At 35.0% G+C, this 22449-nt stretch overlaps 1 protein-coding gene across 2 annotated transcripts in view; it reads left to right on the forward strand.

Moving 5' to 3' along the window:
* Positions 1–5849: 5849 nt before the first annotated feature.
* Positions 5850–22449, forward strand: part of bcar3 (BCAR3 adaptor protein, NSP family member) — a 95846-nt gene continuing 79246 nt past the window's right edge. The window contains exons 1-2 of one of the 2 annotated variants that reach the window (XM_073819103.1): positions 5850–5999; positions 18553–18709. In XM_073819103.1, coding sequence (XP_073675204.1) covers positions 18602–18709 — 108 coding nt within the window. In that variant the 5' untranslated portion in view covers positions 5850–5999; positions 18553–18601. The remainder of the gene's footprint in view (positions 6000–18552; positions 18710–22449) is intronic. The other variant, XM_073819104.1, reaches the window with a different exon arrangement.

Here is a 22449-nt window from a genome sequence, read left to right on the forward strand (position 1 = left end):
TTTTTTTTCCTGAGACCCAAGAGGAAGAAAAAATCCTACTGTTTTTTCCGTTTCTCGAGTCGTTATATGGATATTTGTCCATTAGGGGGCAGAAAATCCTAAGAAATTAAAACTTTAGAAGGATGTTACACTGTTCCTTTGAGCAAGACATGGAACATCTAAGTACTCTTATAAGCGCACTATATGTTACTTTAGACAAAAGTGTATGAGACAATTATATGTAAAAGAAAAAAATTATTATATTATATTTTTTTACATTATTAATTATATTTGTATTTAGGTGATTAAGTGTTATCTTAATGTTGTTCTCTTTACACAGTTTTGTACAAATTATGCTGAACAACATGGCCTGAGGCAAAATAATAGCATTCTATTTTTATTCTATTCTAAAATATGTGACCCAAAACCAGTCATAAGGTTAAGGTTAAGCTTTTTGAAACTGAGATTTATATAAGAATAAATAAGCTTTCCATTAATGTATGGTTTGTTAGGATAGGACAATAGTTGGCTGAGACTATTTGAAAATCTGGAATCAGAGAAAAAAAATGAATAAAAAAATCTGCTTTAAAGTAGTCTAAATGAAGTTCTTAGCCATGCATATTATTAATCAAAAATTAAGTTTTGATATATTTATGGTAGGAAATTTACTAAATATCTTAATGGAACATGATTTTTACTTAATATCCTAATGATTTTTGGCCTAAAAGTAAAATTTTGACTCATACAATGTCTTTTTGGCTATTGCTACAAATATACCCATGCTACTTAAGACTGGTTTCGTGGTCCATGCGAACCGAGAATATTTCCTTGGAACAAGAACAGGTGCACTTCCTTTTCTTAAATGATAAAATGTCTTGCCTTTAGGCTTTATCTTTTCAACAGATGTAATAAGCCGACTGAGACATTCATTTTTAATCAGTGTCTGCTATATTCTTATTCATCTGCACTTTCAGCTGCTTTGCAAACTGACACTTTCAACACCCAGAGACTGGCCAGTGGAGAACCAAGCCATTCACTTTTGTCACAATTCGAGCCGACCTTTTGTTCAGCCAGGCTCGGATGAATCAATGACCTTATTGTGACATTAATTCATCATCGGTGTAATTTATCATCTTTTGGCGTCATTGTATGCAGGCTTAGTTCTCAATAATCTGTGCTTTGTCTCACAGCAGGGTCAAACAGATCTGATCCGGCGGGAAGCAGGTGAGGGGTGAAATCTGTGGCCTTTACGCAAAACGTAGTGAAAAGACTTCACCAGCGAACAACAGGCATCTTCTGCTGCACTCAGAGGGAGTGACATCACTCTCATTGTTTATCTTTGTTTGGACAGCCAGTGACTGCATGTACGGACAGTTTTGATAGCTGTTTATCATTGTGACAGAAATGTGCCCCTGAAAAGATACTTTCCATGCTTTACATACGCAACATGCTGTTTGAGTGTTTTTATCTGTTAGAAATGATCATAAGTCGGTCATTGTTCATATGAATATGAGTGTTTTGGAAACATCGATGTGACCATATTTCTCAAGATGATTAGATGATGACTAAAGGATATTGTGGGATTTGGAGAATGTTTGGTTTGAGAAAGTATTAGTAGTTTTTCCCATGGTGCTGTTTTTCACTTTTTAATGAAGTTACTTGTCAGGACAGGAGAGTCCAGGAGCAACAACGCACAGGATCCTCTGTTTGTCGACAGACAGGCCCACCCTGAAAACCCAAAGCCCCCAGACTCATTGTACTGTTCACTAACATAACATAACATAACATAACATGACATAACATGACATAACATAACATAACATAACATAACATAACATAACATAACATAACATAACATAACATAACATAACATAACACTTGTTTCTTAAATCTGTCTTTGCTCTTATTTATACTAGCGGTGCCAAAAAGTATTTGGATAGTTAAATTGAAAATATAAATAATTTACACAACCCGTCAAAAGTTTTTTAACAGTAAGATTTTGAATGTTTTTTAAAGTCCCTTCTGCTCTCCAAGCCTGCATTTATTTAATCCAAAGCACAGCTAGAACAGTAACATTTTGAAATATTCTTTTACTATTTTTTTATTTTATTTGAATATTTCAAATTTGTTATTTTGAAATGTAATTTATTCCTGTGATTAAAGCTACATTTTGAGCATCATTACTCCAGTCTTCAGTGTCACATGATCCTTCACAAATCATTAAAATATGCTGATTTGCTGTTCAATAAATATTTATTATAATTATTATTATAATTATAAAGTCATTAATGTAACAAAATATTTCTATTTCAGATAAATGCTGTTCCTTCTATTGATGAAAGAAACTCAGCTGTTTTAAACATAATAATAATAAATATTTTTTGAGCAGCATATCAGAATATTAGAATGATTTCTGAAGGATCATGTGACTAGATTAATGTGCTAAACATTAGCTTTGAAATCACAGGAATAAATTAAATTTTAAAAATATAATCAAATAGTTATTTTAAATAGTAAAATTATTTTAAAACTACTTTTTTTTTTTTTTGGATTAAATAAATGCAGGCTTGGTGAGCAGAAGAGACTAAAAACATTTATACTGTTCAAAAACTTTTGACTGATAGTGTTTATAAAAAAATATTAAATAAAAAAAATATGTTTATTAGATTTAAAAAAGAAACAAAAAATAGATATATTGTTTAAAATAAAGACCAAAATTCTTGGACAGTTTCTGATTATGATTATGGTAAATAACAGTTCAGAAAATGATTTTATAGTTAGTATAATGCAACAAAAATGCAATTTTTAAATATAATATATATACATACTTGATTGAAGTCTTTAGGTAAATGTTAGTTATGAAATTCTGTGATAAAACAAATTCTCTTTTCATATGCATTTTTGCTTGCTCAAAAGGATGCAGTAGGCCTTCAACTTGGTGGTATGGACCAAAGATGACAGAAGCTCCAGAGCTCTGTGTGGGTACAACTTTCTCCCTGCACAGTAAACAGCAAAAACTAGCCCAAACAATACTACGTTTGTTTTGCGCCTCACAGAGCTCATTGTGTGCCTGCTGGTGAGCTCTCCATCAGTTTCTCCTGGCACAATGGGCGAATGGTCCCCTTTGGGTACACCCGCCCTGCCTTCTGATACAAGAGATGGGTATGCCAGTCATGTCATTCGCTTGTCTCAGAATCACCCAACTGGCATGGCTGTATTTGTAGGACTAATGACAGCATGGCTGAGAGAAAGGCATGATTATGTTCACTCATGTAATCATTATGCCTCAGTGCTCCTGTCTACCAGGGCAGGGGAATCAAAAGGAAATGTGAGACGCCGAGCCAAAAGCTCTCATCTTCTCATACAGGGGAAAGCCATTAGACAGTGACAACAGAGCAACTCATCCCATAATTGTTTTTTTCGAAACTCATCTCAGTATCAAATTATCAAAGGACTATATTACATAACATGCTTAACCATATTTTATTAACAGAATGGTTAAACTAAGTGGCTTATAATATATATAATTTCAGCCACCAGAGAATTTGCACTCCCTTTTCTTGCTATTATGTGATACTTCATAAAAAAAATGACATTGAAAAAAATTAAAAGTTGGAAACATCTTGAAAAAAAATGTCTTTTTCCAAATAATTTGGATGTATGCAAATTGTATAATATCCAAGGCACACATTTCTAGTAGTGCAGTTAATTCTCATATTATACTTTCAGAAATTTTTGGAATATTTGTCCTCTCCGTAAATATATCACTACCGAAACACAATAATAATAATTTAATCAGAAGGGTTATGTTGACCTATTAAGATTTTGCTTACATCTACACTGTAAATATATCTTTGTGCTATTTATTAATTTTTTTTCAGAGGTAAATCAATAACAATTACATTTTTAACAATATTTTAAGTGTAATTTGTGAGATTTGTTGAATTTTTCTTTGTAAAAGGCAAAAAGTTGATCATACTGATTTTAAATTTAAGCATTCATTAGTTTGAATATATATTGAACAAAAATCATAACGTAGTTGATAATTCAATATACTTTATTTTTGACAAAAAATCCCATGTTTCGGTAGTGACTGCACATTTTCGGTAGTGACAGTAACACTGGTTGCAACCACATCACATTACAGAATTTTAACTTGCATACTAAAACATATTAAAATACTAAAAAATTGCATGACTGTAGTTCTCTTTTGTTTATTTCCCCCAAATAAAGGATTATGTGTTCCCCTTTTGTCAACTGCCAAACTTTTTCGGTAGTGACAATTATATGGGATACCCTCCAAAGGCAAAGCGCAGTAACTACACATTTTGTCAAAATTGAGTTAAGGCTTAAAATGGACTTTGTGACAACTGTTTTGTCTTGTGGCAAAGTCTCCTGGTTAATTGTGTCCCGTTTCAGAGAAACGAGAGTTTCAACATGTTTGACTAGCTGGTATAAAAAAAACTTTAAAGGCATTTTTCTCAGTTTCAGTGTTGGCGTAGTTACTGCACTTTGCCTTTGGATGGCCCTACAAAAAAACCAAAGATGTCATTACCAAAATGCCACCAAATCTTTCGGTAGTGAAAATTTTAGATACTTCTGAACAGTTTTACATATTTAAAACAAAATGTTATGGAATAACTCCCAAAAAAGTATGCTTAATTGCAGAAAAAAAGTGTTCGGTAGTGACGTTCCTTAAAGTTACACATAGATTTTTCAGACTTTTGAGCACATTTACCTGAAAATGATGGGGCCTATCTACTCACACCTTGTAGTTATGAACGAGGAGGACATAAGAATATTTCCTGAACATAAATTAGAAAACAACAATGGAACAAAATACAAAAAAATATTTCAAGATCATTTTCCATAAGTTGAAATTTATGGGTTAGGGTTTAGGACAGCCACCTCCCAATTGAAAGTACCCAATAAATTAAGATTTTATATATATTAAGCTTACTTATATTTTAAACATTATTTTGGGTTTCAATAGATAATAGATGGATCTTATTAAACATCCACGGTTTGAATACTTAAATGCTTTTTAAATATGTTTTAGAGAGAGAGAGAGAGAGAGAGAGAGAGAGAGAGAGAGAGAGAGATTTCCATGATTTACTAGCCTTTACATACATCTTAAATGCAACTGTAAAACACTACTATTCATCTTCAAAATGTAATCTGAATCAGTCACCAGTCCAACGCTTCAGCTGTGACTTTAAATATTAATGTAGCCTGTCTCTGTGCATCAGATATTTCACTATCTGGCAAGGAGCTTTATGATACAGGAGGAGGAATGACAGCCTAAGGTCAGATTTTCTGCAGAACAATATTCAGAGCTGAATTAGTGTTGGCAAGGCGCCAAACAGCAGTCTAATATTTTAAGTGCTGCTGGTCTTTGCTTAGCATCTAAGAGATTTGTCTATTTCGCAGTTTTTAGGACAATTTAACTACATCTGACTACTTTTAAACATGTTTCAAATATAATATATAATACATAATATAGACACAAGCTGGGAATGTTAAACCAGTGTTAGCTCAGCTGTGTGGAAAAAAAAACCAGAGAAAATAATAAACATCAGTTTGCGTTTGTTTCCCGAGGAATTCGCGGTTCACACATTTTGAAGTTTACGGTTACCGGTTCACTGACTCACTGACACAAAACGGTTTATATATATACTTATGTTACATAATGTATTAGGGAACTGTTTGGGGCTCAAACAACCGCATGAAACCATTCACAACAATATGACGGCGCGCGCGTGGAGTATAGACCTGTCTATGCAGCATCCCAGCGCGCATTCCAGTAAAAGCGCGTTCAGGCGCGTAGTAATCGCATCCTTGCGGGATTTGTCACCAGTCAGCATCATTCCGTTTTCCTCACAGGGGACCGCAGCAACAGCAGGGACAACTCATGCAGAATGAGTGTTTGAGTTGTGAGCGTCTGCTCTCTGACAGAAGTTGGTTAATTTGGACTAAAGAACATCAGTTTTTGAAGTATAAACGCTTGCGCGACCTTCAAGGTGAGTTTAAAAATAAATTTTTAGTGTCTAGCTTCTTTTTCTACTTTACGTAATACACGTGACCGACAGTAACAGATTTTATGTGTATAACAATTTATAAAGCCGTTTATGCATTATGGAAAACTTAATGGTAAGGCTTTTTTTAGCATGTTTTCTTTCGTCTATTAGCCTATCTATTAAAATATCTAATGTTACTTGGACTTTTTTCCATTAGTGACTATTATTCATTCAGTTAGTCACAACTGTGGTATACTATTCACTATTCCAATATAAATAAGTAGGCTAACTGTTTTGTCGTATGCAGTGACTATTCATAATAGCTACTTCATATGCTCCCAGTAAAGCTGAAACTATTGTGATAATTTCTAGTAAATAATAAACAACCTAACACCTAATGTATGATACCAGTTAGGGAAATAACACTTTTAACCTGGAGTCCACTGACATTGACTAAATGCCTGACAGGTTCAGTTATAGGACGTGCTTTGAAACTAAATCATCTATCCTCAGGGCTCTTCTGACAATTAAGAGATTATCTTAAAACTTTGTTGGATCAGTGCTTGCCCTCTGTCAAAGTTTTGACATTAGATACAAATTGCATTTATGGCACATTGCTTCAGCAAACATCCATTAAAGAAATTAAAATAAGCGTCTGCAACTTTTTTGGAACCTAAAGTCTAAGTTATTTGGCTTCAGAATGACTCTTGCCCTGGAGGTAAGTGGAGGACAGAGAGAGCGAGAGAGAAAGAGTTGAAGAGCCCTGATATTGTTCAGCTCCCAGCCCCACCACACACTACTGTGGCATGCTGAGAGCTTTCTTATGTGGTTGTTCACATCCTGATAAACGCCACTGAAGGCATGCAGTGCATCTGGCAACTTAGTGTTTGCAGACAGTCTAGCAATGGTGTTTTCCATGCTTTAAAAAAGTCTAGAAGCCAGCATGCTCTGAACATGCAGTGGCTTGTGGGATGCTGAACTCTTGACCACAGGGCAGCCAGGTGGGTGCAACTAGAGGTTGTACTGATTGTTTATATATGAGTTACTGTTTACTTATGCTATGTGTGCTCTTACTAATATGTGCATGCATGCTAAAGAGCACAATAAATAATTAGCTTTACAATTTTAGATTAAAAGAGTTGATCGATAGGACATTAAAAGAGTGATATTGGTTTTGTGTTTAACTTAGAAGCACAATGACTGGACGTCTTATTCATTTTTCATGCTTTAAATTAAATTTAAGATATTGATGGATCTGTGCTGTTTAACTTTGAGGAAACAAATCAATACCACAGTTGTTTTAATGATCTGCGGGCACAACGTGTTTGCTGTTTTTATGAGTTTCCCACAACTGTCCTCAGAAACCCTGTTTGAGGAGACAAAACTCTGAATGAACTTAGAATGAAATTAGAATGCTCCACATGACCTTTGACCTAGTGTGCATTTCTCAAGTTACACTCTGTTTCTAATCTCTGCAATATATAATAAATACACATAATTCTCTTAAAGTTACAGAAAAGTGGTGGGCATAGAAACCGCATATTTTGCATATTTTTACTCAAAGCTGAACTGAGTTACTATCAAGGACAGCTTACACTACACCACAATTTTAAATGTTTAAAATCAAAGGCATTAGAAAACATTCCCCTTACTACCCTGGAAATCCAGAGGTCTCGCGAGAGCACAATTTGAATTGTCTCTGCAAGACACTCTGGCATCGAGCAATGATCCACATTACTGCATTACGTAAGCAGTTCTGGGAACCAATCAAATCGGTGTATCTGATGTAGGCGGGTCAGAGGCGAGCTAAACTGATGACGACAGCGCTCCGACGTCCGGAATCATTTAGTAAACATGGTGGCAGGCTATATATATTTCCCCCTAACTTCATTACTACTTCATGTTTCATTTAAAATTCTTACATTTGATCTATAAATTCTATTACATAATATGAAATATGAACAACTGAATTAAATAATGTTAGGATTGTTTTGAGAGTATTGTTGAGATTGTTTTAAGTATTTTTTTTTAATATACACAAGAAATTATGGGGGGGGGGGATTATACTTTTAAACCAAATTAAAACACCAGTAGGTGATGGCAAGTGTCTAATGAGTGAGTTGTTCAAAGATTCGTTGTTCGATTCAGTTCGACTGATTTATCAGATGTTTGTGCATTGGATAATGAAACTTTGACTCAACTGATTTGTTCAAGACAAGTTACAAAACAAATTATTCAGCAATGAATCGTCTGGTTGCTCTGAAATGCGCTTTGGGTTAGCTGTCTTTGAAATTATTTTTGCTGCTGAAATAGAACTGAACGCTGAATGATTCTCCGCAATCTCTCATGGAATCGGCCGGGGGTTTTTTTTTCTGTAGAGCCGTTTTGAACTTACTGTTTGAATGCATTAATTTACTTAATTCTTGGACTGTAAAAGGTTAAAGTGGTTCACCAGTTTAAAGATACCACTTTAAGGTATTGTTTTCATTATAATGTACTGATTCAAATTGGTAATCAATAATTATTTTTTCATCTGCGCGCCTCTGGAGCGGGCGTGGGCGCATCAGGCGCAATCATTAAACAAAAGGAAGCCGGCGCCATGACCGCATCACATTTCCATCCACCTATTTTTATGCGCTTTTTGGAATATCGCATAAAAAATCTCTGGCTGGAAACGCGAAAATGTGCATAAATTCTAAAAATGCACATAAAACTGAGTAGGATAAACTTTTTATCCGAAAAGAATAAATGCACATAGACTACAATGGAAACACTTTTACCGAATAAATTCCTCTATGCGCATTAAAAAAAATCATGTGACTCTGCACTGATAGAACGGGATAACTCGACTAACCAGTGGACCCATCTTGTCTCAGCATCAGAAATGTTGTATTGGTCATTCTGAAATGTTTGCTTCACCAGTTTCATCACTTGCCCACCATGTTTTGATTTTTTCATAGTAATAAAAATCATTTAGTTCAGTTAGAGAAACGGTGCAATTAAAAACTGAACACGGCTGCTCAACAGTCGCATCACAGATCCGCGACTGGAGTCGAGTATATTTTGGTTTTTAAAAAGGCCTGCTGACTGTTGCCGTTTATCTAAAAGGTGATTTTGAAAGCTCATTGGAAGAACATTCGGTTCTTATTTATTCCACCGTGTTTGCTGATTTTCAGTAGGCCTGTTTTTTATATATATAAATACACTTTGTGTAAGTTATTTAACAGTTATTTTATTTTTGTTAATAAATTAATAATTCTGTGTTTAATATAGACTAAGTGAGTTAGTCGTACTGTTTTGTTGTCGTCCATTCAATCAATTGACGCCGAATTCGAAAGTAAAAGTAAAAGTAAAATGCTCACTGATCCCTTCAATTAATTATATTTATATGAAAATTATTATTTTCAGGGACTTATCCTAGTTTTATTAGTGATATTTAGTGGAAGTTTGTCAGCAAGTGATGACTTTGTTCTCTTTGTCTTGTTGGATGGAAACGCTGCTTTATAAACACAGAGTAAAGACACTATCTATGTTTCCATCCAAAAATGCGAATTTTACTTATGCGCAAAACTGGAACATCGCATAAAACATTTGCGCATAAGTAAAATTCGCATTTTTGGATGGAAACATAGATAGTGTCTTTACTCTGTGTTTATAGGGAATATTTGCATTTATCCACAGCGATTGAATTAGCTGTTCATGTGATAGAGTGTCGTGATTTTGGTTTGCGTTTTGGTGATTGGCTGGTTATTTTTTGTTTTTGATGTTTTAATCTGGTTAGGCTACTTGTGTAGCGTTAATGAAGTGTCGAGTCCTGCAATCTATGTGCCGGGGCTCAGCCCCGGACGGCCCCGGCCCAATTTAATCCCTGGTCGTGGCGTTATCCAATTGCGTGCAGTGAGAGTTTCAAATGCATGCTTGGTGCCACCACTCGAGTTAGACCCTTTTCATTGCTTGATGCCAGACCCTTAATCTTAATAGATTAGGGTCTGGATTTTTCCAGGCTATCCCCTTACCCTTATAGACCATTATATGAACTGCTATGAACAAGATTTCTTACACCACCTTGAAGTAGGAGGCTTCTAGTCACTGTTTACTGTATCCCAAACAGCTGTAATGGCAAAAGTATCTGGCAGATTGTCTGCGAAGATGAGTCAAGCATTGCCAGGGAATGTTATTAGCCTAACTGTGGTGTGAGCTCAGGACTTAAGGCACGGCTGGTATGCCGTGAATCAGGGTCGACTATCCTCCTCCCCAGGCAGAACTTTGAAATAGAGCATGTACACAGGGGCAGTACTGAGGAAAGAATTATTAGATCATCAAAACTAAGAGGAGATAAGACAGTTTTCATGGATACATTAAAAATATTGGAATATGTTTGAGTTGCTAATAATATTTTACAGCTGTTGCTTTGTTTGCTTGATTTAAAAACCCAGTCATTACATATTGACATGACATTTAGTATAGTTAGTTAGTTAAAAAAAAAATTTAATTACCACATCTACTTACCCTCAAACCATATTAGGTGAATATGACTTTCTTCTTTCACAACGAATACAACTCCTGGCTCTTCCAAGCTTTGTAATGGTAGTAGGAATGTGTGATATTTGCTAAAAATAATATCTTGATATTTTCTAGGATTTTATCGATAATGATAGGTAGACAATATTTTGCTGTGTGTGTTATTGTGCTTAAGAACTACCGTGCTGACTCCTAAAGTTTTTGATGTTCTTCATATTCTGTGTGGTCAGTTCATAGCAGTAATAGAAATTAATCTTTAGTAATTTTTAGTAATTTTTACCTTTTAAGGGCATTTTTAACTTTATAAAGACATTTTTTCTAAAAGTGTCATCACCTTTTGAGTCAAATTCTTACATTTAATCAGTAAATTACAATAATAATACATTAAACTGTTACCAAACAAGTTTTAAATCAGTTCAAATTAATTCAATCAGTATCAACAAAATTCATCTTTGTGGAAGTTGCATATAAAGTGGCATTTAGATGTATTTACACATGTTAATGCAGCTACAGCCAATCCCGAAATTATTCATACCCCTGGCAAATTCTGACTTAAAAGTTACTTTTACTCAACCAGCAAGTTTTTTTTAATTAAAAATGACACAGATATTAACTATATGAAATGATATAAATATATAAATTTTCTGCCCCCATATCTTGAACTATGTGATCATTCTAAATTCAGTTTAATAGACTGAATCATGCATTGAAAGAATGCACTCTTAATGCGTATTTACTAGACTTACTAGATCACGTAATGTAATGTTATGGATGCACTCTGTCGGTGTGTTTTGTTTGTTTTTTGCCATATACTTGATAATCAAATCACATATCGATAAAAAAAAAACTATTACGATATTATCGCAGACATTATATATCCCACACCCCTAAATGGCAGTGAATGGGTGTTGAGATTTTGAGAAGCCCAATAAAAGGCATGCATCCATCATAAAAAGTACTCCACGCTTTTTGTGATGGATGGACACACTTTATTGGACTTACATTGAATCTCAACAGCCATTCACTGCCATTATAAAGCTTGGAAGATTTTTTAATATACCTCCAATTGTATTCATCTGAAAGAAGAAAGTCATACACACCTAGGATGGCTTGAGGGTAAGATCATAGGTAATATAGGGATAGTTCACACAAAAATGAAATTTACCCCGTGTAAGTTTATCCTGCAGTAATTAAAGTACAAACATTTGATCAGGACTGCCTGATGTTTAAAAGATGTGATTTATACTGCATTAGAATTCTTTAGATGTATTATAGGTGAGTTGTTTGCCTCATGGTTAGAGCAGAGATTAGGAAGGGTGGATGGGGAGAAAGTGGTGCCTGCCTCCTCTACAACTCCCAACTGACGTTAACACAAGATTGAGAGGACTACCAGAACAGAATGATTTTGTAAAAAAAACATCTGCTAACACACTTCATGTGAACTTACAAAATGGCAATGCTATCTTGACTGATTGCTAAAGTTGTAACACATCAAAACCCTGTGGAAAAGACCAGCATGTGTGTTGTTGTTTTTTTTTTTGGATGCTGGAAGCCAGATCAGGTTTTAGCCTAAGCAGCAAAAGTTTCTTGGACAATGAGCTTTACATACACAATTCACCACTAAGCTATGCTTGGTTGATTTAACGAGTCAAAATTTGGCAACACGATCACAAAATGCCTGCATCTTCATCTTAGAGGGTGTTCTAGTCTTGATCTGACAAAGCATATATATCATATCTCATATACTGTACACCCACCACATATTCAAGTCATGCAGGTCACATATGTAACAATCTCATTCCTGCTGGTCACCACACACACAATGTGCACATGCAACATCATCATAAATCAGCACTGCGTGTGCTCTTGACTTGCAAAATCTCCCACATGTGCCGTCCTGGAATGCTTAACTGAGAACAATGATGTCATTGAGTCTGGGTTAACTCTCCTCTCTTATCCTGAAATCTGACAGTCCAATAGTGACATCCAATCACATTTTGTCATCTCATAATGGACTGACCTTCTTAATTAGTGCTATCAAGATTAAAAATAGCTCAGTTAAGCTTATACAAAGCACTTTTCTGTCACCTGTGGAGTTTTGGTTCCTTGCTGCTGTCGCCTCTGGCTTGCTTAGTTGGGGACACTTTCCAGCGATATCGTATACTATTTGAACTGAACTGGATGATGATATCACAGTGAATTCATTGATGAACTGCCTTTAACTGAAAATTGATTATTTACAATAATGCGTTACTTACACACTATTGTGCTGTTTAAACACTGTGCAGTTGCTTTGACACAATCTGTATTGTTAAAAGCGCTATATAAATAAAGGTGACTTGACTTGATTTGACACTTTTTAGCTCTTCTCTGTGGCATGTTTGCCAACATTCTACAGGCCTATCAGCTGCTGGTGTAAGATTTAGATTTGACAAATGTTGTGAATGTAAGAATTTATACACAGAACCCAAAAATTATTTGAACATTTTTTAGCATTTCTAAAAATGTCTGTATGTCATTGCATTAGAGAAAATTGAAAAATTTAAATTGGCATTTATGTTCAAGAATGATGAATAAATACAGTTGAAGTCAAAAGTTTACATACACCTTGCAGAATCTGAAAAATGTTAATTATTTTACCAAAATAAGAGGGATCATGCTAAATGTATGTTATTTTTTGTATTTATTTAAAATGTGTTTACATATAGTCCACAATAAAAAAAAAAGTTGAATTTTAAAAAATGACCCTGTTCAAAAGTTTACATACAAGTTTAAGATGTGTACATTTTCGTATTTTGCCTAAGTATCATTTAGTACTGCCCTTGAGAAGCTACAGAAGATACTTAAATGTTCCCCAGAAGGCAAAATAACTTCAATTTACCCTGATCTTCAAATTCAAAATGTTTTGACCCCCCAGTTCTTAATGTATTGTGTCTCCTTCCTGTGTTTGCAAAAGACCACTGAAAAATAGGTCAATTCCAACATAACACCGACTATTATGCAATAGCCCCAGGATCGTTAATAGTTACGCCCCCAACATTTGCATCGCCTAATCATCATTAACGTCAGTACATCAGTAAAATAAGGTGAGCCACTGAAGTGACACGGTTAGCTTACTGCTAGTGTTAGCCTGTTACTTTGCAGTACATAGGATTTCACTTACCACATAAACAGACAGATGACTGCGCTGATGATGGTGAATGATGGAGAAATAACTGTGCTGATGATGGCGAATGATTTACAGATCTTGAGCATCACTCACAAGCACCTGAAATTATGTGGTAAGTAAGCTGTCCCGCTGCATTATAACGCTACACAGAGCACATGCGATCACAATAGTGAGAGGAAAATGTCGCCGATTCAAAACAGCAGATTCAACAAACCGCATATTAAAAGCGGCTAGAGCTCCGTAATTAAATATATATTTTTATCCATGTGCAAGCTGGTGAGATGAGAAGCTCTTGGAACAGCCAATCAGAGCAGAGCTCATTAATATTCATGAACCTTCCAAATAAGGCAATAACAGAACATTTCATTCTAGGGACAAATCCTAGGGTTGTAAATGGACTTGTAAAACTGTTTGAGATTTTTGCCCTTTCCTATTCCACATACCTTCTATGTAGATATCAGAGAACAATTTAAAATATTGTATAAATGTATTCTATGGCACCTTTAAGAATCAAGTGTATGTAAACTTTTGAACATGGTCATTTTTAAAATTCAACTATTATTTTCTCTTGAGAACTACATGTAAACGTCCTCTATGTGAAATATCTTATTCAGGTCAGTACTAAATAAAAATAACATGCATTTTGTATGATCTCTCTTGTTTTGGTCAAATAATTAACATTTAGCAGATTCTGCAAGGTGTATGTAAACTTTGACTTCAGCTGTATCTATAAATTATATAAACACCAGATAAAAATCATTTAGTTTCACCCAAACTTCTAGTCCCATCACTTCTAAAAATGGAGTCATTAAAACAAAGTAATCAATATTAATGAAAGTTCTGTTTAAAAATAACAAGCATGAAAGCAACTTAAATAATAAAATCAAATAGAAGTAAATGAAAAAATAAAGTGCCAAGGAGCCAGGCAGTCTGTAACCACAACAGAGGAAACAGGAAAGGGGCTTCTGTTTCCCAAACAGGATATTCAAAGCAACACAGTGTGTGACTTCACGTGTCTCCAGCCCACAAAGTGCAGTAATTAGTTCCTGTTGCATGCTTTTCTAATCATCAGAGCTTTTTTGGGCCCAGTATGTACAGTATATAGACACCACAGCAACTGAATGCTATAGCATATTGAATTGCAGTCAGCATGTACTAAGCATGTATTAAAAGAACGGATTATAGATTGAATCTTTAAAGAGTGCAGGAAGAATATCTTGAATATGATAAACATAATCTTGTTCTCCACTCTATCCATAGTAAAGCCTCACAGGCATATATGACATTGATATGTATGTGCGTGTACATACGAAACCTTAAATGTGATTAAGCCATGTTGGGATGTATCTACACCATGGCTTTTAAGAAGATTGGATCATGCAGATGCATGAGCCTATTGGATAAATATATACGCCAAATAACTGTGCTTCATCATCAGCATAATCATCGTCATGATTCAGAAAGGACATCCACCTTCAACTTTATTACATGAGGCAAAAGTAATGTTGTATGTTAATGTGGAAGAATTACTACAAGCTTGTCAGGCTCTACATACTATTTCAAACCCACTTGGGTCACATTATCACATTTGGTTTACAAATGGTCTTTCACCTAATTTGAACAATTAATAAATTCAGTAAAAGGCTAAAAGCTACTTTTATTAATTGTACAAATGTAAGTCACTTTCCCAATTGTAAGTCGCTTTGGATAAAAGCGTCTGCTAAATGAATAAATGTAAATGTAAATGTAAATGGCAAGTGCATTGGACTTAATGGCTTGGAACTAAACAGCAAGCTGTGTATTGGACCTAATGGCTTGAAAATAATTTAAACTGTGAAGCTAATGGCTCGAATATCATATAAACTGAATCAACTATCAGTCGATTAAAGAGAAAGGCATTTGTTTGCTTTAAGTGCTGCAAGGACAGTCAGTCTTCTCTCGTCTGGCAAACAACCTGTCCTCTAAGGTGTAAGACCTACTATACATCTCTCCATGTGGCCGCAGGGGCATTGACATTCATGACAGGAATAAACTTCCCCGCAATTGTGCAAGCTACTCCTCTGATTGCTTTACCCCAGGGATGGGCTACCGACTGCGAGCACAGCTGGCCTTGAGAGCTATATTGGATTAACTGCAACTTTTTTTTGCTGTATTGCCCCAGTGGTGTTTTATGAGCCATGTTCCACCACTTCTACAGCTGCTTTTATTGCCCATTGTGTGAGAGTGGATGAGAGTTGATTGCTGGGAAAACAGGGATGTCAGGATCTTCCTATCTGGTGCATGTCTGCATTTGCAAAATGAAATACTGCAGGGTTCACAAACAAGAGATAGTTGAAGCTGACAGATGACTATTGAGGATCAAGGATATAGGAAATGTTTCACTATATAATTAATTCTGCTTACTAAAAAGACAATGCTATTCTGTTGCTCATACAGAGATGCAGTTACAACAGTGGAACTTGCTACAAGTTACATGGATACACCAGTAGGTGTTTTTATGAGTGAGTCACTGAATCATTTTTTCAACTCATTCATTGAAACACACTGATACATCCAGAAACGACTATTTTTGATGAAGTGACTGGAAGTAAGGTGTTTAAATATAAGCTACTCACTTTTTGTTTATTGAACTGTTGTATAGAAGCAATATTGCATGCTGTCATAGTGCTGGTCTGGATTGATGTTGCTGTCATGATGAGACACTAAATAGAGCGTGAGATGAGGTTTAGGCTATGATTAGTTGGTGTGATTTGTGAAGTGGATTCTTTTGTTGGCAGGAGTAATCTTGACAAAGCACTTCGCTCAGGCAAGGTGACAGGGTTTTCTGCTCACTACCTGGAGCCCATACAATCTATAAATATGCACTTGTTCTATCTCTCTCTCGCTGTCTCTCTCTCAAACACACGCTTACATACTAATAACTCTAATGGCCTCCTCTCTGGGTGATCTTTTAAAGGATTGGACATATCTTGCCAAGATTTGAAAAAACACTCTGCTGCCTCATCCAACTTATTTAATAATTCAATTCCTCTGCAGATCGGTGGTCATTTGTTTGTGTTAGAATTCATGCCTTTAAAAAGAAGACATAGATCTTTCTGATCTGTGCATAACTGCCCACACACATTATGTCTTTTAGAAGAGAAACTTCTGGTGATGTGACCGATCATACTTAGAGTTTTTGAAGGAGAAAGGGAGTAGAAATGCTGCCCGTTCATAAATAAGCTATTAAACTGAGGGGAGCTGGATCATATAATAATTAAAGCCTACGCCAACACCATAAATCCATAGTGCGGTTTCACAGTTAGTTAGAGGGAGGATAATCAGAGTCATGCACGCACACATCTAAATTGCATGTATGCATTTATGCACATGCGCTCCACCCATAGCAGATGTATACACTCATGTGCAAAAATGCATTGTGAGTCATTTCTTAATCATAACGAAACCATTCAAACTGCTTATTTGATTTCTTAGGACTGCATTGTTCACCTTCAGTACCATGCATTTTCTTTTTGCGGACCCCCAGGGTTCACTGAGAGAGAATCATGTGCAGACAGAATGTTGCAACCCCTGTAATGTTTTTTTAGCTTCCAGTATGAGTATGTCAGATCTGAGGGCAGATGATTCTGTATAATTTGGTTTATTTGTGTCTTAAGGCAAGGCTCATAAATGACTCAAATGTCATGTGTAAGATAACTCATCATGCTACTGTATATGGGCCATTCTACAGAACTGGTCCAAAGTTAGAGTTGGAAACGTCTTGAAAATTGCAAATTGTACAATATCCAAGGTACGCATTTCTAGTAATTGTGCAGTTAATTCCAAATTGTTTTTTCAGAAAGTTTTGGAATATTTGTCCCAAATGTGTCACTACTGAAACAGATTAATAATAATTTAAGAAGAGTTATATTGACATATTAAAATTTTGCTTACATCTATCTACATTGTAAACCCAAAAAAAACCTAAGATGTCACTACCGAAACGCCACCAAATGTTTCGGTAGTGACAATTTTAGATACCTTTGAACTCATGGTTACTTAGCACAGTTCTGAACAGTGGTACACATATAAAAACTAAATGTTATGGAATAACTTACAAAAAGTGTGCTTAATTGCAGAAAAAAAGTTACACACAGATTTTTCTGACTTTTGAACACATTTACCTCAAAATTAAGGGGCCTATCTACTTATACCTTGTAACTATTTCACAGGAATAGTTTCTTATCATAAATTTTGGGATGTAGTTAAAATCAGTCTCAGCCAATGGACTAAAACATACACTGTGTCGGTATTGACAAAAAATGTGGAACACATTTTTTTTTTACATAAAGTTTCATAATTTACAAAGAAAATATAAAAAAGTTTCACTTTTTAAAAGAATGAAACATATACTTTTAAAAACAACAATGGAAAAAAAAAAAAAAAAAAAAAAAAATATATATATATATATATATATATATATATATTTTTTTTTTTATATAATTTTCATAAGTTGAAATTTAAGGGTTAGGGATAGCCTAGGGACAGCCACCTCCCAAATAAAAGTGCCCAAATTATGATTATATATATATATATATATATATATATATATATATATATATATATTAAGCTAACTGATATTTTAAATATTATATTTCAATAGATAATAGAAGGAACTTAGTAAACATCTAAGATTTGAATACTTAAATGTGTTTTTGGTTGTGGGACAACAGCTTGCACAAATATTTTGTAGAATGACCCATATAAGGAAATAACCTGACATGACCCAAAATTTATCATCGGCCTATTTATCTTCAAATGTTTTTTTTTCTATTTGAAACCGTAATCAGTTTTATTCATTTAATTAACGCTTTGCTTTTCTTCCAGCCTTCCATACGGAGGGATTTTTGAGGCAACATTTGGATAAATTTCCATCATGAAGCACATGTCCATCTCAAAATGGCTAAGTCAGCTGGGGCTACCTCAATACTGCACACTATTTGATGAAGAATATGATGGAGTGGAGGTAAAGTCAGCACACACTGTGAGTTTAGACACACATGCACATGCTTATACACACATGCACACAGATCTGCATACCGCTCTACAGCATTTAAACTGTACCCTGCAATTATTCAAACACAGTTAGTTGAAATTGCATTACTGTCTGTGAACTTTTATAATCATCAACAACATTACAGAAAAGTGAAATCTAAACTCTGTGGTTGAACTCGGGAAAGCACGCTGAGATTGTGTTCAAAGCACCTCACTGAATTTAGACCAGCTGATCTGACATCTGTATTTTCAGCCGTGCTTTTGGCAGCACACTCCACCTGGAATGTAAGTGAGTCCAGGAACTGCAGCAAACTGAAGATTCTGAAAGTATTTCCGTGGCTTACAGATACCAGTATGCTTGCTTGACTCTGAACTTGCTTGACTCTGAACCTAGGGCTAAACTTTACTACTGGAGCTACTGGCAACAAACTTTTTTAATCACACAAATAATCCTAAATTTTAAACTTCACTCTACATTTACACAGAAATATTTGCCAGAACTGCTGTGGTTGCATGGTTTTAAACAGCGGCAGGCCTTACACTTAAAGGCCATTGCACACTTACTGTACCTAACTGTTAATTCCTGGTGTAATTTTTAAATATTAAAGGAGAGTTGTACAAGTTGTAATATAAGTCTCAGGTGTCCCCACAATGTGTCTGTTAGGTTTCAGCTCAAAGTATCCCACAGATCATTTATTAGATCATTTTGAAAATAAATTATTTTGAGTGGAAGCAGAAACACGCTGTTTTTGTGCATGACTCTTTAAATGCAAATGAGCTGCTGCTCCCCACCCCCTTTTCCAGAAAAGGGCTGTGCCTTTATAGATTTATCAGATGTTCTGCTAAAAGACAACTGTTTGGTTTTGATTATCATATCTATCATGCTTAAATGATGCGTTTTAAAACATTAGTTTAAACTTCTGATATACGATTTTCTGAGCGCACACATCCAAAGCACATGCGTAGAAAGTGCCTGTCACATGGCATGTGAGTACCAAACTAAGTTATCTTTAATGTCTTATTGCGCTTAAAATGTCAAATACACACAAGTTTATGTTAATAACACAAATGATTTACAAAAACAGTAGGTTATGTGAAGGTAAACAGCTGGCAAAAAAATCACGTTTATATTTGATCTGTGTGGCAGCAGCGTAATATACAATAAATAAATAAATACTCTCTTGTCTCCTCTAAGGCTGGGACTCTAAATAGTGTTCTGTGCTCATCTGTGCAGCCAATGACAGTAAAGTTAGCATGCCATGGCGTTAGAACTGTTACACCGTTGTCGCTTGCGAAAACACAGTTGAGACACGGTGGATGGAAATGCGCAGAATAAGAGATGGCAATATTACGTCACCGGGGAGCGAAATCAGAGTGGCTTTTTTTCTCAAAAGCTTGCAGAAAAAGGCTTACCAAAACCAATACCAGTATTTACCGGGTTGTTCTGTTTCATGTTTTCTGGGTTGGCAGATGCATTGGGGACCTGATTATAGCACTTAAACACAGTAAAAGTAATTTTCATGATATTGTCTTTAAAGAGAGTGAACGTTTTTCTTTTAAAGGTTTCTGTCCCTCCTAATACTCAAGATATAAATATAATTATATAATTAAAGATAATAATTAAAGATAAATTTTTGGACATCCATTTACATTAATACAGGGCTGTCCGATGCATGTTCTTTGAACACCACCTTCCCGTAGAGTTTCGTTCCATCCATAACTAAACACACCTTAACCAGCTTATCCAGATCATCAGGATCAGTAAAAACTTCCATTTAGCTTAATTGGAGCAGGTTGCAAATGATTTCTGCAGAAATGTGGCCTTTCAGAAGCAGGATCGGGCACCCCTACATTAATACATTTGCATTTCAAAGCATAATTTTCACTCCCATCCTAGTCAGAACCATGATAGTTGTATGTAATGGAAAATTTTCGATCACCACCTGTTTTGTCACATACAAGATGAGCCCCAGGTGGCTCATTTTCAATGCCCTATAAAGAAGTCCAGTTGCTATGAAATAATTCACTGTATTCTCCATGAATAACATTTATAGGAGCTGTAAAAGTCACTGTCTTCCACACAATTATCCACTGTACAATTTAACCAGCTTCCCATCTTTTGCAAAAACAGAAATACTAGGAAAAAAGACACTCAACTGTCAAGAATGAAACAACAGCAGTGTTAACTCTGAGATGACCACATGTCCATTATAGGCTCACTGATTACACTGTGTAGTGCACATTAATGCTGAATCGTATTTCAGTGATTCCAGCTCACTAATGGAGTGCAGTGTTAAGCCTAGATGAAGAACAGCACCAATAAAACAGCTATTAAGTATTCACTACCACTTAAACCAGTGATGACAGAGGTGTTTTCCTTTTATTTTATAATTAATTTGAGTGACTAAATGAGTAATATACACAACTACAGTTGAGGTCAGAAGTTTACATACACCTTGCAGAATCTGCAAAATGTTATTTGACCAAAATAAGAGGGATCATACAAAATGCATGTTTTTTTTTTATTTAGTACAGACCTAAATAAGAGATATCTCACATAAAAGATGTTTACATATAGTCCACAAGAGAAAATAATAGATGAATTTATAAAAATGACCCTGTTCAAAAATTTACATACACTCCATTCTTAATACTGTGCTGTTGAACTATCCACAGCTGTTTTTTTTTTTTGTTTTTTGTTTTTTGTTTTCTGCTGTTTTCCTGAAAAATCCTTCAGGTCCCATAAATTCTTTTGTTTTTCAGAATTTTTGTGTACTCTTTCTAACAATGACTGTATGATTGTTAGATCCATCTTTTCACACTGAGGACAACTGAGGGACTCATATGCAACTATTACTCACTGATGCTTCAGAAGGATGCATTAAAAGCCAGAGGGTGAAAACTTTTTGAATTTGAAGATCAGGGTAAATTTAACTTATTTTGACTTCTGGGGAACATGTATCTTCTGTAGCTTCTGAAGCGCAGTACTAAAAAAAAAAAGATATTTAGGCAAAATAAGAAAAATCTCCACCTTCATTCTTTCAAAAGTTTACACCCCCCGGCTCTTAATGCATCATTTTTCCTTCTGAAGCATCAGTGAGCATTCAAACCTTCTGTAATGGTTGTATATAAGTCCCTTAGTTGTCCTCAGTGTGAGATCATGATCTCAAAATCACACAGTCATTGTTGAAACAGGTTCAAATACACAAAAATGCTGAAAAAACAAAAAATCTGTGGGACCTGAACAACTTTTCTGAAGAACATTGGGCAATTTAACTTTTCAGGACAAACAAGGTACTCATGAACAACTATCACTAAACAAAAACAAAGAAACACAAATGTGGATCATTCAGGTAACAACACAGGATTAAGAATCAAGTGTATGTAAACTTTTGAACAGGGTAATTTTTATAAATTCAACTATTATTTTTTTCTTGTGAACTATATGTAAACATCTTTTATGTGAAGTATCTTATTCAGGTCAATACTAAATTAAAAATAACATGCATTTTGTATTATCCCTCTTAATTTGATAAAACAATTAACATTTTGCAGATTCTGCAAGGTGTATGTAAACTTTTGACTTCAACTGTATATAGATTCCTTAAATTCAATTCAGTTCAACATCCTGTTTATTAAAATTCAGCAATTTAATTAGAATTTTAAAGTTGAATCTTGAGTGCACAAACCTGCATTTAGTACCATTATCATCATTATCATATCAAAGTA

Source organism: Garra rufa, chromosome 15 (assembly GCF_049309525.1).
Source record: "Garra rufa chromosome 15, GarRuf1.0, whole genome shotgun sequence".
Lineage (NCBI taxonomy): Eukaryota > Metazoa > Chordata > Actinopteri > Cypriniformes > Cyprinidae > Garra > Garra rufa.